This window comes from Camelus dromedarius, chromosome 22, assembly GCF_036321535.1.
Source record: "Camelus dromedarius isolate mCamDro1 chromosome 22, mCamDro1.pat, whole genome shotgun sequence".
Taxonomy (NCBI): domain Eukaryota; kingdom Metazoa; phylum Chordata; class Mammalia; order Artiodactyla; family Camelidae; genus Camelus; species Camelus dromedarius.
The window spans coordinates 1,786,323-1,802,728 of record NC_087457.1 but is presented as its reverse complement, the minus strand read 5'-3'; the positions used below and the strand labels follow the sequence as shown (position 1 = coordinate 1,802,728).

General features: G+C 36.0%; 1 protein-coding gene across 6 annotated transcripts in view; it reads left to right on the top strand.

Moving 5' to 3' along the window:
• Positions 1–11,487, top strand: part of LOC135318876 (saccharopine dehydrogenase-like oxidoreductase) — a 66,930-nt gene extending 55,443 nt beyond the window's left edge. For 2 of the 6 annotated variants that reach the window (XR_010377275.1, XR_010377273.1), the window contains one exon: positions 9,943–11,487. Coding sequence is in view for 1 of the 6 variants with exons in the window: in XM_064477369.1 (XP_064333439.1) it covers positions 10,987–11,049 (63 nt within the window). In the remaining 5 variants the exon portion in view is untranslated. Of the gene's footprint in view, positions 1–1,530; positions 1,733–5,500; positions 5,588–9,917 lie in introns of all 6 variants that reach the window. The other 4 variants (XR_010377274.1, XR_010377272.1, XR_010377271.1 and 1 more) reach the window with 4 other exon arrangements.
• The last annotated feature ends 4,919 nt before the right edge of the window (positions 11,488–16,406 follow it).

Sequence of the window (16,406 nt, the reverse complement as noted above, 5' to 3'; positions counted from 1 at the left end):
GCTGATAATTTGAAGTCAGCTCGTGTATCTAATGATTTCAGACCTCAGACCTCCAAAACTGTAAGATAATGAATGTATGATTTATTAATACCAATAAGTTTGTGGTAGTTTGTTACAGTGGCAATAGGAAACTAATACAAGCATGAGCTCTCATGCTGAAAAGCCTCACTAGAATCACAAACCTGACTCCAAAGAGCATGGGATAGGAAAGAGTTCCAGTTCCAGAATCCTAGGAAACAAACATTGAAAACTGCATAAAGAAGATCCAATGAGAGAGACTGAAAAAAAAAAAAATCAAGGGAAAGAGTATAAAGAAATGATGATGTTGAACCCAAAGGAAGAATTCTGTAGAAATCTGCCCTCTCTTGCATACCAGACAGAGAGACAGTAGAGATAGGTGATTGCAAAGCAGTGCTGGCATTCTAAATGAGATTATAATTCATAAATCTGTATTTGTTTTTCTACCAATATTTGAGGTAATGGGATTAAAAAATCAAATGTAATGGGAATATGTACATCAAAAAGGGTATGAACTTGCAGGAATTTATAAAGTGCTTCATATGCTTTCCCTTTTGTACTTTAGGGTATTCTAAATTTTATTTTAGTATAATGATATGATAGTAAATGCATTTAAACCTGGCCCTCAATTATGAGTCTTAAAAATAACCCTACTAATTCTTTATGATTAAAAAAAATTCTCAGCCGTTTGGTTTTATAGTATATATGCATATTGGTGAGTCTTCTCACTGCCTTTTATAAATAAAATGCTATTATGGTTTCTGGTTAGAGGTTAGGAATTTTCATTCTCTGGAAAATGAAATTAAAAGAGATGAAACACATTTATACACACTAGAAACAAGGATACCAGTTGATCTGTGAAATGTGAAGTGTCTGATGCAAATATGAAGAAAAAGACATTTAGAAAGGAAAATATCTACCTTTGAGTGCCCTTTTAACTTGGTCATGATATCACTGTGGTTATTATTCGTGAGTAGTAAGGTCATTAATCTCCATTTGAATAAAAATAAGGAGCCAGACTTGTTTGTATGAAATCAGAAGGCATTCTAAACTTCGTGTTTTTCTACTTCATATTTCTTAGATAAGGAGATTCTTTGATCAAAAGGCTAACAAAAATGACTGTTTTCTGTAAGTTTTATTCACATACAAAGTTTAATTTTAGTAGACACTGCTTTTGAACTAAATATAGCCTTTCTTACTAACCATAAGTCACACCAAATTGAGCTGTTATAAAATATTAAATCAATTTTACTTAATTTCCTCTAAGGATGTAAAAATGAGATATTTCTTTTCACTTATTTATTTATTTATTTTTTGGTGAACAGTCAGTTTACAGTGTTGCATCAGCCTCTGGTGCACAGCATAATGCCTCAGTCATACGTATACATTCATGTATTCCCTTTCATATTCTTTTTCATTCTAGGTTACTACAAGATATTGAATATAGTTCCTTGTGTCCTTTTCCCATTTTTAACATATTTATTACAACAAACCTTATATTTCCATGTATAGAGGACTTAGATCTTGTTTCCAGTGTTGAATCATGGAATTCTAAAGAGCCAGACACTTCTCCACAGCATTTCCTCGCCTCACCAATGACTTGGGCAGGAGGAGATCAGGGCTCAGTTCAGGATATGTGGTGATTCTCCTGGAGATTTCACTGTTTTTTCCATCAAGGCCCTCTTGATGCACAAGCACTGGCTATAAGACTTCAGTAAGTGTCTCCTTTCTTAAGATATTTAAACATATTTTACTGAATTAGAGACTATTGATAGGTCCCAATAGAGTGGGTGGTGAATGAAGAGCAGCTCTCTTTGGCTTCCAAGAAAGTTTTCTAAAGATGTTTGGTTTCCTTCTCTGACTGACTTTCTGGTTAGATGATACACTGAGTGGTGATGGTTCTGTCCCTGCCTATGTTGGGGACAGTTGGCTGCTAGTGTGTTGTAATGGCTGCTGAAAGCTGGTGTTATAGATTCTCTTCAGATCCAGGATTTGTCACTAACTATTCATGTAAATTTGGGCAAAAATTATATTTTGTGTACATCAGTTTTGTCATTTGTAAGTGGGGATGGTAGTACTTATAAGTAGTTTAGAGGTTTATGAAACTTAGTGAAAATAAAGTGCTTAACACAAAACCTAAGTTAACAGCAGGCATTTATTAAGTAATAGCTATACAAATTATTATATAATGATTTGTGCATTATATGTTATATAAAATTATATATTACTAGTGATTTATGGAAATGTAGGCCTGACAAGTTAATCATGGAGGAAGCCTCCTTTATTTCTCACTATATTTTTTAATCTTCTAATCCCAATTCCTGGCGTATCTGAGGACAGAAACATAGTAAAGCCTATTATGATTGCATCAGTTGACTATTTTGATTCTACTTTCACAGCATATAATACAGTATTCTGATATCCCACCTTTTTAATGCAAAGCTTGGGAATGATTTCCGCAGTTAAAAAAAAGAAAAAGAAAAGGCAGGACATGTGCTAACATCTTTAGGTTCTTGTATCATTGACTGAATTCTACAGATAATTGAGTACAGTCTTTGTGCCAGAAAAAGTTGCAGGCACTAATATCATGCTGAGTGTTTTGTGAATTACATCACCATCACTTGAAATTAAAATCTTTTAATGTAATAGTACAGACTGGCCTACCATCATTAACAGTTACTAAGGAAATTTACAATCCACCCACATGAAAGAGAGAAGAAAATACTATTGAGCACTTACAATGAACTATGTATTTTCATTTATAATATCTCAAATAACTTATTTATTAAAAACTGTAATGTGATATTTTATACATTAGATGAAGTAACCGAAAATCATAGAAGTTAATAAACTTTTCTAAAATTGGACACATAAATGAATAGTGTACCTGGAATTCTTCCCAACATAGTATTTCAAGTTTTACGCATTAGACATTAACACAACCAAACTAAAATATGAATTTGTTATTATTCATTTTATATTCATAAAATGCTTGTAGCCAATTCATAACTATTAGAAAATAGAATCAAATAGTTGGATATTAGAGGTAGAAAATGTTTTGCAGGGAGAGAATATATCATATCTCTTTTCTTTTTCTCCTTTTTTGTAGCTTCTTTTAAGAGGAATTAGGAAAACAGGATTTTAAGGTGTTTATCAGATTTCTAAATGATATCTTATGTCCCAAGAAATAACAAAGCCTTAGAAATTGTAGAATGTGTTAATAAATACAAATGCATCACAATTAGTAGTGTAAGAAAATCATGCTCCTGATGTTACATATTCTGAGAGTGACTGAGTTTTTCTTGGCATTATATAGCCTATTTAGAGATTTATGTTATAAGACACAAATTTTTAGTTTCAGTTCTTCTCCTAACTCCAACTTGGTGACTTAGAAAATAGACATATACATAGATAGATAGACAGCTAGACACACTAGCCTCCTCCTTGATTAGATAGAGACATATATAGATAGATAGTCACACCAGCCTCCTCCTCTATTAGATAGATAGCTATACAGACAGACTAACCTCCTCCTCTTCCTCTGATAGACAGTTACAAAGACAGACAGACACAGACAGGAAGACACACTGGCCTCCTCCTCCTCCTCAATTAGGTAGATAGATAGATAGAAGGATAGATAGATGATAGATAGATAGAGACAGACACACATACAAACAGACAGACACAAGAGCCTCCTCCTCCTCCTCAGATAGAAAGACATCACACACACACTAGCCTCCTTCTCCTCCTCAATTAGGTAAATAGACATACTAGCCTCCTCTTCCTGTATTAGATATAAAGACAGATAGACACACTAGCCTCCTCCTCCTCCTCCATTGCTGGGTCCTGTGGTAGTTCTACTTTTAGTTTTTTAAAGAGCTTCCATACTGTTTTATAGTGGCCATACCAGTTTCCATTCCCATCAACAATGTACTAGGGTTCCCTTTTCTCCGTATCCTTGCCAACATTTGTTATCTGTAGACGTTTTGATGAAGGCCATTCTGACAGGTGTGATGTAGTATCTCATTGTGGTTTTGATTTGTATCTTTCTGATGATTAGCAAAGTTGAATGTCTTTTTAGGAGCCTGTTAAACATCTGTTTATCTTCTTTGGAAAAGATCTATTGAGCTCTTCTGCTGATTTTTTAATCAGTTTTTTTATATTGATGGATAATACATTCTTATAACTACCACAAAGCCCAATACACAGAAATCTGCCAGCTCTCCCAGAAGCTCCTCCATGTGCTCTGACTCAATCATAGCCCCTTCCCTTCCTTTAAGTAAGTCCTTTCCTCTAAGTTACTCTTACAGAAATCACTTCCTTTTGTTTATGATTCTCTTACCCAAGTATGTCTCCCTAGGTACTAGTGTTTAATTCTGACCATTTACAAAGAGAGTTGCTGTTCCTTGTAAGTCTGTTTTGGTCTACAGATTTATTTTTCATACCTTCCTTGAAATATACCTGTTTGATTTGTTTTTCATAGTCTGGATTTGACTGATTGCATACAGGTGGTACATTTTAGCACATTCATCCATCCTTTTTACTTCCTCAAACTGGCAACTGGATCCAGAGGCATGATTGGGCTTGATTTGATCCTCTGTCAGAGAGTATGGTGTGTTATTTCATAAAGAGTCACCTAGTGTCTCATCTCCTTTTTATGATGTTAGCAGCTATTGATATTTCATGCCTCCATCCATTAATTTATTGGAAGTTGAAAAGTGTTATTAGTCTTTGAATTCTCTCATTTCTTTTTCTTTTACTAACAGAAGTAATTTTATAAAGAGATGCTTTCCCTTATTTGCTATTTGATTCCTTAGGGCTACAATACAGTTCACTTAGGAAAATTAGTAATGATGTATTATTCCAGCATTCACTAGTTTAGCTATTAGGGCCATATTTGAAGGCCAAAACCCTAAAAACTGTCGATGATAATGAAGCAGCTGTAATTTAAAATTTTTTTAATTGGAGAAATAAAAATTTGTCAAGCATATTAAGAGTACAGATTTTTCCAAATACCATAAGAGCAATTATTAAACTTGACTGTCTTATACGAATGCCCTTCAGAGGTAGATCTTGTAAATGCTAGTCTTGCCATTGGTATTTTTACACAGTAGAAACTATACAGCAATAAGAATGCATAACAACAATTTATGCATCTTAAATACATGCAGTTTTCAATTGGCTACTTACACATCAGTAAGAGAGGGGGATGTCTCTTTTTTGTTAATTTTTTCAGGCCCTTTGCCTTTCCCACATAAATGTACATTAGAACTGTATATAAGCATAGATATAATGTTGAGGTAAGCCTACTCTTGTGCGTAAGAAGAAAATCATGCTTGTCTTAGATATATGGTTATGTAGTCTTTATATGTAAATATTTATCTTTCTTTCATACAGATTACAAATGATTTAAATATTTTACTAATGTAACCATACAGATTTCTCTATATTCCTAATATTGTTTCCTTCTGTGTTATTCCAGTAGTGCTGCTTGGCTCATTAGACTCTGTTGCAGAGGGCAGCCTTGATGAGCAGGATAAAGCAACAGCTAAGCCAAAGACCCTGCCAGGTGTGACTGATAATGAAATGACAGGGACGGGTGAAAGTGAGAAACTAGCTGTTCTCTAAATACATAAGAGCCTGTGACTAGTTGACTTCATTTCTAGGGAAATATATATAATACATAATAATATATATAACTATCAACAATAAAACTTTACATTTCATATTTTCTACCTCTTTCTGTGTAAATAATCTGAACTTGCTAATGGTGACACTTAATGCTAGCAGTCTCAGTGAAGTGTGTTTTTAAATAAATACTTTTTAAAAAAATGAATGAATGCTGTTGGTACAAAGTATAGCACTGTAGATGAATATTAACTAATTTTCTGTGCCCCCCAGAGTATTCAGTTAAATTTGCCATGTGTAGGAGAATTGAGACTTTGGTGTGGGGCTTTTCCATAGTTCTCTCTGTACAGGAAAAAGCTAGCACACATCCCCCAAATTCTGAAATGTCTAAGACCATTCAGACTTCACCAATGGTTGTAAAGGTCTTTAAGACAATGACTTTCAGACTTTTTAAATACAGTGGAACCCTTATCTCCAAATGGAATCTTAGATAGTATTCTATAGATAAAAATTATATTTTATCAGCATAAATATAAATGTTTACATTCATGACATTTATTTAAAAATTAGTGATAACAATTAAAACAGACCACTACTGTTAAAATTGGGAGTTATAGATACTTGTTATATTCTTATATCATCAGACTTACAATATGTTCGTATATTTGTTTTTGTTGTATAATACAAAAATACTCTTGGTTGATCCCTTAAATAGGTGCAAGTAGGAACTTTTCACCTTTCTTTGCAAGTCCCAGTTGGCTAGTTTGGTCAACTAAAGCAAACCAGACTCTTGAAGAAAAGATCAATAGAAATGATAAATCACTAGCCAACTCTGAACATCTGCTTGCATTTTATTTTTATTTTGTTTTTTTAAATTTTTTATCAAATTGTAATATGCTTGTAGAATAATTCATGTATCATCATAGTGCAGATGATGAATTTTCAAATGCTGAACACAGCCATGTAACCAGCAACCAGATCATAAAAAACAAAACATGATCAAAACCACAAAGCCCACTCAGATCTCTTATTTCTAGTCACTGCCATCCCAAGAATCACCATCTTGTTTTATCCACTTCCATTTTGAAATGTAAGTATAAAAGTTAATAATTACAGCAGAAATTTTCCATCAAGACATGTCACTCATTTACTTGTTATCATCCAATTGAATATTCCACCATGATGAAAACATGTGCTGGGCAAGTGCTCCTCAGTCTCACCGCTGGTTAAGTACATGTCATGTATGTGCTGTGATAGTGCACTTGCACTGTTCTCAGTGAGTAGATATGAGTTCTTGTAAAAGACCAATGTAGAGCTACAGCTTTTCTAGTCAGTGACCCATTATGGGACACACAGGACGGCCAGAAGAACTTGATTCTGTGATGTGTGTGAAAACAAAGCTGGAGGCCAAGTTACTATGCTGGTGGTCTTCAAAATACTAGTTACATTAAAGGCACATCTGAGTGTGCAGATAAATTTCTATTACAGTTTTTATGTTTTAAAGTGCAATTCCAGTCAAACATCTGTGGACCCCATGATTTTCTCTGAAAACTATCATTATGTTAAACTCAGTATGAAAACCACAGCTATAGATTATAAGAAAAACTCAGAAATAAAAATGCTATTACTGAATTTGGGAGTTCAAGATTTGCAGATACTAACTACTATGTATAAAATAGATAAACAAATTTTTACTGTATAGCACAGGGAATAATATTCAATATCTTGTAGTAACCTATAATGAAAGAGAATATGAAAATGAATATATGTATGTATGTGTATGACCAAAACATACTGTAGACCAGAAATTGACACAACATTGTAAAATCACTATACTTCAATTTTTAAAAGAGTCAAAAAAATTTATTACTGAAAGAAAAAGTCTATTAAGATGATCTGGGAAGTTATATAATGCTAATTTTTAAAATCTTATTTCTTAAATGTTCTTGATTCTGAGGTAATTTGATGAGTCACTTACTAGAAGAGTGTAGAGTATGAGTTTATTGTCTTGTGGCCTTGGATTTATATTCCTGGCCTTGGATTTATATTCCCAGCCTTGCCAGTTAGCAGCGGGGTGACATTGGAAAATTAATGCGTCTAAGCCTGTTTCCTTTTCTCTAAAATGAGCCCATGTGATGATCAGCTGAGATAACATACAACCTAGTATGTTGCTGAGATTCAACAAGCAGTGCCAGCTGTGTGGTTCTCATTATGTGCATCAACCTCTATTAATATTACAGATTATGTGAAAGAACCTGAAGGCATGCGTATAAATTCCTATTGGCTGTGACCTGTTAAATTTACCTAGTATTTCAAAAATACACTTGAAAAATCTTCAAATCAGCATATGAACTTAGTTTAAAAACAGAAAAGATCAGTGGATCTTTTTTTAACCATTTGTTTTCTGGGATTAAGCAGGCTTGGTTTAGGTGATATGTTGTCAAAGATTATCTTTTTTATTAATATGACTCATGAAATTCCTTGTGCTTTATTGTCTTTAAAAAGTTGATGACTATAAAATAAGGGCCAGATCTAGCCTTTTGCTAGTTTTCATGTCTCACAGGCAGGTGCTGTACTGTGCTGTGGCCATGTGACTGGCATAGTCACTGAATGTGACAGTACTCTACACATTGGGACCCTTGCCACTGCACAATAGAATTTGACACTTCTCAACTTGTAAGTGGGAAAAAAATAGGAAGCTTTTGACCTGTAATAATACACAAAATAATTAATTACACAGTATCTTCTTTTTCTAATGTAAAAGGCAGAGAAGTCAGCCCTTTACTTTTCTCTCTAGAAAATACATGAATAGAGTTAACATACGTGACCCTGGGGTTATTTTTAATATCCGTTGGGTTAATGACTCAAATTAGGAGAAACGTACTTTTCTCCTGCTCCATTGTCTGAGCAGCCCCTGATGTCTCTCTGTCTTCCATTTCTAATTTCTGACTTTTAGGTCATTTGCTTTTCTGCATGTTTGCTCTGCTGTTGCTTTATGCTAGAACCCCTTCTTTCTGACACCTCTCACCTGTTAAATTAGGTTGAGTGTTCAGTACTGCTATGCTAGTTACCTTTGGGATCATTTATTTTATGCATACTAAGTGATACTTACACCCCATGGTATTTCTGTAGAGGAGAAAAAATACATTGTGCCTTTTTCTTTTGTTCATAAAATCAATTCTATCCTTCAGTCAGGCTACTCTGAGTCTGATCAATGGTTTAGGGGGCAGGCAAGATCTTTTCCCTAAAGTCCTACTGAATGTCTCTGCCACTTAGAGACTCTCCTCTGATGATATACCCTACTTTTTTGTTTTTAGTTTATTTAAGCAACTCTATTCCTTTTTGGGCATGCTTCAAATAGCAGTGGTGACCTTGTTACTGAGTCCAAACTCATTCTGCTTGCCACAAAACAGGCAAGTAAATCAGGAGACAAGGTGTTGGGACAAGGAAAAGTGATTTTATTTGGAAAGCCTGAAGACTGAGAGGATGGCCAACTAATATCTTGGAGAACCATCCTTCTCCAGTCAGAATACAGACTCCTTTTATATGGAAAAAAATAAAACAACCCCACAGGGGAGGGGGTGTGGTTGGTTGTTGCAAACTTCTTGCTGTAGGAATTCTTTGTTCTTGCAGCTGTCCACGTGGGTCAGGCCATGGTGTCCCTGTAAACCTCCAACAATACAAAGGTTATTCTCTATTTTGCAACTTGCCATCTCTGCATAAGGCAGAAGTGCTGACATCCTTAAAGGTCAGAGCCCCAAGAATAGGCTCTCCTGTCCATTTCGGGCTAAAGGCAACATTGTTTCACAAAAGGTGCAGAGCTGGCAAGACTAAGCCTAGAAAACAGGGCACAGTGGTTAAAACTAAAGGAACAGATCTAATATGGTGTCAGATTTGTTCTCCTCTGTTACAACCTGAAGCATTAGATGGAAAGATAGCCCATTGTAAGGCATTCTTACACAGTCACATGTAGGAATTGGCTATGTCTTAAATTTAGAGTTGAAAGTAGTCCCTCAGAATTTTATACTATGCAAGTCACAGATTATGTAGAGGAAGAGGAGGCTGTATATACTGTTTTATTTTTAGGTATTAATTATGTAGTTATGGGTATCAGGAGAAAAGGAGACTGCTCACCCTGTTTCTCTTCTTTTTTTCCAATCTTCTATGACACTTATTCTTTTCCCTAACTTCCAAAATTCCACTGTTAGTAATGAAAGGTACAAAATGAGTTAAGAAAAGACATCAAAATCTTAGATCATTATTATCATTAGGTCCTTTGAATTCTTTTTTCCGGAGTTTGTTTCTTGGTGGGAAGAGGAGGAGTTTAACATGGATGGAAGAGTGAACAATGACTTCAGGTTTTCTCTTGTGGATGACTGGGTGAGTAATCATGCCATGGGTAAAACAGCAGATCCTGGGAGTAGAATTGGTTTTGTTGGGGAATATAATTAATTCATTTGAGGTTGTGTTAGATGTGATTTACTTATAGAACAGTCTGAATGTTTATTTGGAAATTTAATATTCAGAAATGAATTAAGGACAAAAGACATAGATTTGTAAGTCACATACATATGTGTAATAATTAAGTGAAGATTCTTGATGAAATTATCCAGCCCTCTTCCCTAAAATGAGATCTTTTAAAAAAGAGGGCTAAAGATGGAGTCCTGAGATGAGCAATGTACCATAAAAGATGGAGAAGTATCCATCAGAGTGGTGGGGAGAGGAAGGCGTTGTATGGGAGAAAGTTCCCAGGGAAAGGGCTGTGTCAGATGTCTCACCGGGTGAAAAAATTACAACAGTTGAAGAAATGTAAAGGCAGGATTTGGCCACTAGGAAATTACTTTTTTGTTACAGCAGCTTTTACACAGGATATTGGAACACATATTGGATGACAAAGTTGGAGGATTGAATTTCAGTGGAAGAAACACAGAAGATGAGATGCTTGGTGGCATCAGGAGGCAAAGAGAGAGAGAAAGAGAGGCAGAGGAAAGAAAGAATCCTTGCATAATTATGTCAGTTTTAGAAATTTAAGAGTAGTTTTATCCAGTGCAGAGATTGATTACGGACGGTAGGAAGAGACAGTAACTTGTGGAGTGAGATTTTACAATGACCACATCAGGACACATCTCCGCCTGCTGACAGGGGTTACTGAGCCCGCTGTGATTTCATGCTCATGGGCTGTGCCACGTAATACCAAGGTTTATATTTCACCCTGTCTTTATCACATCGTACTGTCCCACAGCCTTGTTCACCATTTCTGGTAGATTAAGGGGTGACATTAGTGTTTTATATTTTCGTGTATTTGTGTGGCCATGCTAGAGATTACATTTATTTCAACAGGTGTTTCTTATGGACAGAGCAGCAGTGACACTGAAGCTCTACATCAGACGTATTGTCATGTAGCCCTTTCTTGGGAAGATGCAAATGAACAAGGATCTGAGAGTGATGCAGGGGGACATACCGAGAGCTCGGTGAAAGAGCATCCTCAAGAAGATAAAGAAGAGGTGGTATATTTATACAATGGAATACTACTCAGCCATAAAAACCAACAACATAACGCCATTTGCAGCAACATGGATGCTCCTGGAGAATGTCATTCTAAGTGAAGTAAGCCAGAAAGAGAAAGAAAAATACCATATGAGATCGCTCATATGTGGAATCTAAAAAACAAAAACAAAAACAAACAAACAAAAACAAAGCATAAATAAAGGACAGAAATAGACTCACAGACAGATAATACAGACTTGTGGTTACCAGGTGGGTGGAGGGTGGGAAGGGATAGACTGGGATTTCAAAATTGTAGAATAGACTACACTGTATAGCACAGGGAAATATACACAAAATATTATGATAACTCACAGAGAAAAAAATGTGACAATGAGTGTGTATAAGTCCATGAATAACTGAAAAATTGTGCTGAACACTGGAATTTGACACAACATTGTAAAATGATTATAAATCAATAAAAAATGTTTAAAAAAAAAGAAGATGAAGGGTCCTCTAAAAACATCTCTACCATGGAATGTGGTAAAATCTTATTCCTTTGAGACCCTCTCTAAACAGTTTCCAGTGTGGTGTAATTTAAATTCAATTTACTGTAGTGATTGTTTCTCAGTCTGAATTTATAGAGTTTGCTTAAATGGAATCTGGGAATCATCGGTTTAACTATAAAGTTAGAGCTGAACATAGGGTAAAATTTCAGTTCCTCCTATATCTTCCCAAGTTAAGAAATCACTTAAGTATTTTCACATTATTTATGCTTTTCCATGAACATATGCTAAAGTTATTTTTTAAATAGAGAATGGTATTTGGGATCAACTAAATACATATTGTGTGTGTGTGTGTGTGTGTGTGTATACACCCATACTCATATATTTGATGTGTATGGGGGGAGAGAGAGAAAGTATATAGATATATAATTCAAATATAAATACCTAAGAAGATTTTCTTGTACAAGCAGGTTACAGTGGGAAACTGGGATTATTATATGTGCCATTTTATTAACTATGTCAATCGGAGACAGTGTAATTTTGGTGGTATTAGACATTAAATTAATCAATTTACATAATATTTTCGGTTGCTATTTTAACTTTTCTCCCCTCTTAGATCTGCCCATGGTAGAGGAGCTGATGAAGCCTATCAGAATAGATTCCTTTGGGGTTGGTGGTTTTGATTTACAGCCTGTCAGGTAAGAGTTTTTTGGAATGGATTGTGCGGGGTGTTTGTTTATTTCTTTATTGTCTTGTCACTGGAAACTTTTGGCATCATTTGTTCTGTTAGCCACCCCTAGTGAATGATTAACGGGTAGCTAGTATGAGCCTACCTGTGAGACACTCCTCTCTTCCCTTAATATTAGTCTTTATCAACTAGTTTCTCAAAATTCTTCTTGTGCTAATTTTTTAAAAAAATAGATGCTAGTAAAAATGTTAGTACCATTAGGTAGGTAATCTTAAAACTTTTCACTGAAAAAATAAAATTTCATCAGCTTTAATAGCTCAGGGACAGTTGACTCAAATGGTGAGAGAACACGGATTTTATTCTGTATATGAGTCATCCATTTGCTTCTTTTTAAACCAGTTATTTCTGCACTTAGTCACAGACCAGCCGTCATCTCCCAGGTTGAGTTCTTTGGTCACAAGATAAACAGGCTTTTATCTTCTTTTTAAACAGAAAATGTTCCAGCTCCAGTAGCTTTTAATGGAAGCTTGTGGGACCTTGCTGTCATTCACCAACACAGGGTACCGTGTCCCAGTAACCTTGTCATACGACAAATGTCACATCCATTATCTCATGAGATCCACACAATAAGTAGGTCAGGCATCTTTATCCCCGTCATTCAAGTGATGAAACTGAGGTGAACCAACTTAGTGGTGGGGCTCTCACAAGAACCAAATGATGACAGCTAACATTTTTACCCCTTGCTTACTGTGGGCTTGATATTGTGCTAGGTTCTTTACATATTACATTTCATTTACTCTCACAGCAGCCCCATAGGGTATATATATTCCATTATCACCACCATTTCATAGATAAGAAAACTAGGCTTAAAGAAGTTAAATAAATTGCTTAAGATCACATAGACATAACTCAGCAATGCACTTGGATTGTCAGGACTTTGATCTCTGTGAAATATTTCCGTGAAAATCCTGTCATCCATTCTTGTATTATTTGTTCATTTGTGTTTTCAACAGACAAGTTTTTGAGCCCCTCCTTGAACCCTGTGCTCATCATGAGATCCACGTGCAGTGATCCCCTGGCCTTGTTTGTACTGCGTGTGCTAGTTGAGAGAAAGGGATGTGCTGTGGCTTATCCTAAACCCCATCTACTTGACTGCTAAGTCTAGCATTCTTCCCCTGATCTACAGTGCTAGTTAGTGTTTTTATGGGGCTGACTGGGCTCCCTTATCACTGCTGTTTGGGGCTACACTTGTGTCACTGAAGAAATTTTTCTACACATCTTGTGTCTTTGTTGGCATAACTGACACCATTTTTGTAATGTGAATTCTAGAGGTGTTTACATTTGTGTTTAAAAGCTGAAAACAAGTATACTTACATTAAAGGCATAACAATAATTATAGGAATGTCAGTAGTAGGAAGTTGAGTATGCATATCCAAAAGCTCTTTAGTAAACCATAGGATAAGTAATCCTAGCTGCTGTAACAAATAATCCTTAAAATTTTAGTAGTTTAACATCATCAATTACTTATGTCTTGCTTACATCATAATTCCATGTGTCTCAGTGGAGTTGGGGGTGGGACTCTGCTCCACATAGTCATTTAGGGACCCAGGTGGCTTTCTGTCATCAACACATGGTTTTGAGGTCCTCCTGGCCTCATCAGTCAATAAGGAAAGGAAATAGATGGTTAGCATGTTTCCTTTTAAGTGCCTAATCACAGGAGTCTTAACTCCCTTCAGCCCACATTGTGTTGGTAGGAACCAGCACATCCAGCTAAACTAGGTCCAAAAGGGCTAGGAAGTGTGGTTTGCTCATGTGCCCAGAAACAAGTGTAAATGTGTTTGGTAGGCATCTAGCCAGTTTCCACCAGAAACTTCCCTTCTAACAGCCAAATATCCATTCCACTCTTCATTGAACAAAGACCTACTCAGCCCTTCCCCAAAGCAAACAGCCCAGGGTCCCATTCAGAACAGTATCCACCTGGAAGGCCAGGGTTTCCAGGTGAAGCACGTTCTCTTTGTCAGGTTTCAGTGTAGCTCTCCATTGTCTACTAATCAGTGAATTAAAAGGCAAGTTTCATCCTTCCTTTGCCACCCCAATATGATGGTGAGACTAAGCCTATTCCTATTCAGAAAGGAGAAGAGTGAGGAAGCTACAGCAATCAGCAGTGCAGCTTTGAGACCCACTGAAAGGCCTTATGAAGACCCCCTACCTTCAAGGTGGGCATTTCCCTTAATTAGGCCATTATTCTGCTCTTAAGGAGGAACTACTTTATAAATATATTGTTCTATGTAGCTCCTGGTTCCAGTTGTCTTGTGTTTCTTCACCACTGGCTTCAACTGAAGTGGGTAATGGGGGAGGGGACGCCCATCTTTGAGGATACACTCTTTTCTCCACCTGCTTTCTGCCTGCAGGAAGGTGGTTGTAAGGCTGTCAGACAAGTATCTAGCCTTTTTTTTTTTTTTTTTATAAGTAGAGTTCTGGTTTCTTTGACATCTTTGTCATCTTTGTCATCTTTGTCATTACAGCTCCTTCAGAAAGATTTTTAGGCTTCTGATCTATTTGGTTCCAGTCAGTCCCATGTGCTAGTAACTGCATTTAAAGAAAATTAGTTTTTGTTGTTGTTGTTGTTTTTTCTCAGTTTAATTGCAGCTGCCTGGTTATTATGAGGAACAATAATCTGAAGTTGGAAGATGACACCTCTAACGTGATATTGGCATTGCCAAGGAACTGAGTCACTCTTCAACGAAGAATTCTCATGAAATCTTGCTTTTTCATAGCATTTTTCAGGGCTGAATCTTAACTGTTTGAGTCCAGATGCAGAGAGTGAACCTAAGAGGCCCTGAGTTTATAGACTCTGTTCCCTGGATTCCTTCTTTAAAGACCAGCCCATTCTGTCTTGAGCTCATCTGTTTCACGTAGTATCTTGTTATCAGTAGCCAGTAGTAGCTGGCACTTAAACACTTCCTGTCCTCTCCTGCTGTTCTCAGACTCTGCTGAGGACCCCAGACTCAGGAGCTAGTCGTCAGTCTTATTAACCTCTGTGTGTGACAGCTTAGCAAATATTTTGTCACTTTTCATAAAATGTGAGTTTGCCCCCTCTCCAGCCTCTAGTATCAGTTTCCTTGCCACCTAGAACCCGACCACTAAGCCCATGACACGTATTTTAGCTTCTGGTCACCGTCACCTCACATTCTAAAGGCCAGAACTAGTGCTGGTCTCATGTAGACTGGAGGTGGAGCGGAGTGCGGTTCAGCTGGTGCGGGGCACGCATGGGGAGCAGTGTTAGTGAGCAGCCGGCCAGGTTCTGCCGCCACAAAGAAGGAAGAGCTCTTAGGTTTTCTGATGATTCCAGCTACTTCTCACAGTTATCTAGCAATTATTGAGAAGCCAATCTACCTTATATGAATTGGTAGCCTCTTAAACTTTTCTTTAATCTTATTTTATAAATTACAAAATTAAGTCACCTCATTGACCATAATTAAGGTAATTTGAAAATGACAATATCTGTATTTTTGGAGCTCCCATAATATGCTGATGTTCACCCATATTTATAAGATCTCCTTAAAGGATGTTTCTCATATTTTAAAAATGCAATGTTCTGAAATGTTACATTGCATTTAAGTGTTTTAAGCCACAGAAATGATTTCATTTAAAAATCCTAGTGATTTTGTTTTAAGATTTTCCTATACTGTGATGAAATTCATGCATTTTAATATTTATATTTTATGCTTCATCGATATAAATTATGGTTGATTCTTTACTTTCTACTGGAAATGTATGAAATATTTTTCCTGCCTCAAATGTATGTTGACTTTATAATATGGATAAAAGATATATTATAAAAAGGCCACTTAGAAATTCATTTTTTATTTTTCTTAAACAAGAGCAATCTCAGTATTGTTTGGTTTGGCTTTCCTTTGAAGTAGTGCTTTGAGTAAACCATGAAATCCCTTATATTATACTGTATTAAAATTATTATCTGAAATTTAAAACAATTATGTGACACCATATGAATATACTGTTAACCAGAATTGTAAGTAATATATTTAACATTAGTGACCTAATTTGAGAGTTACAGGTAT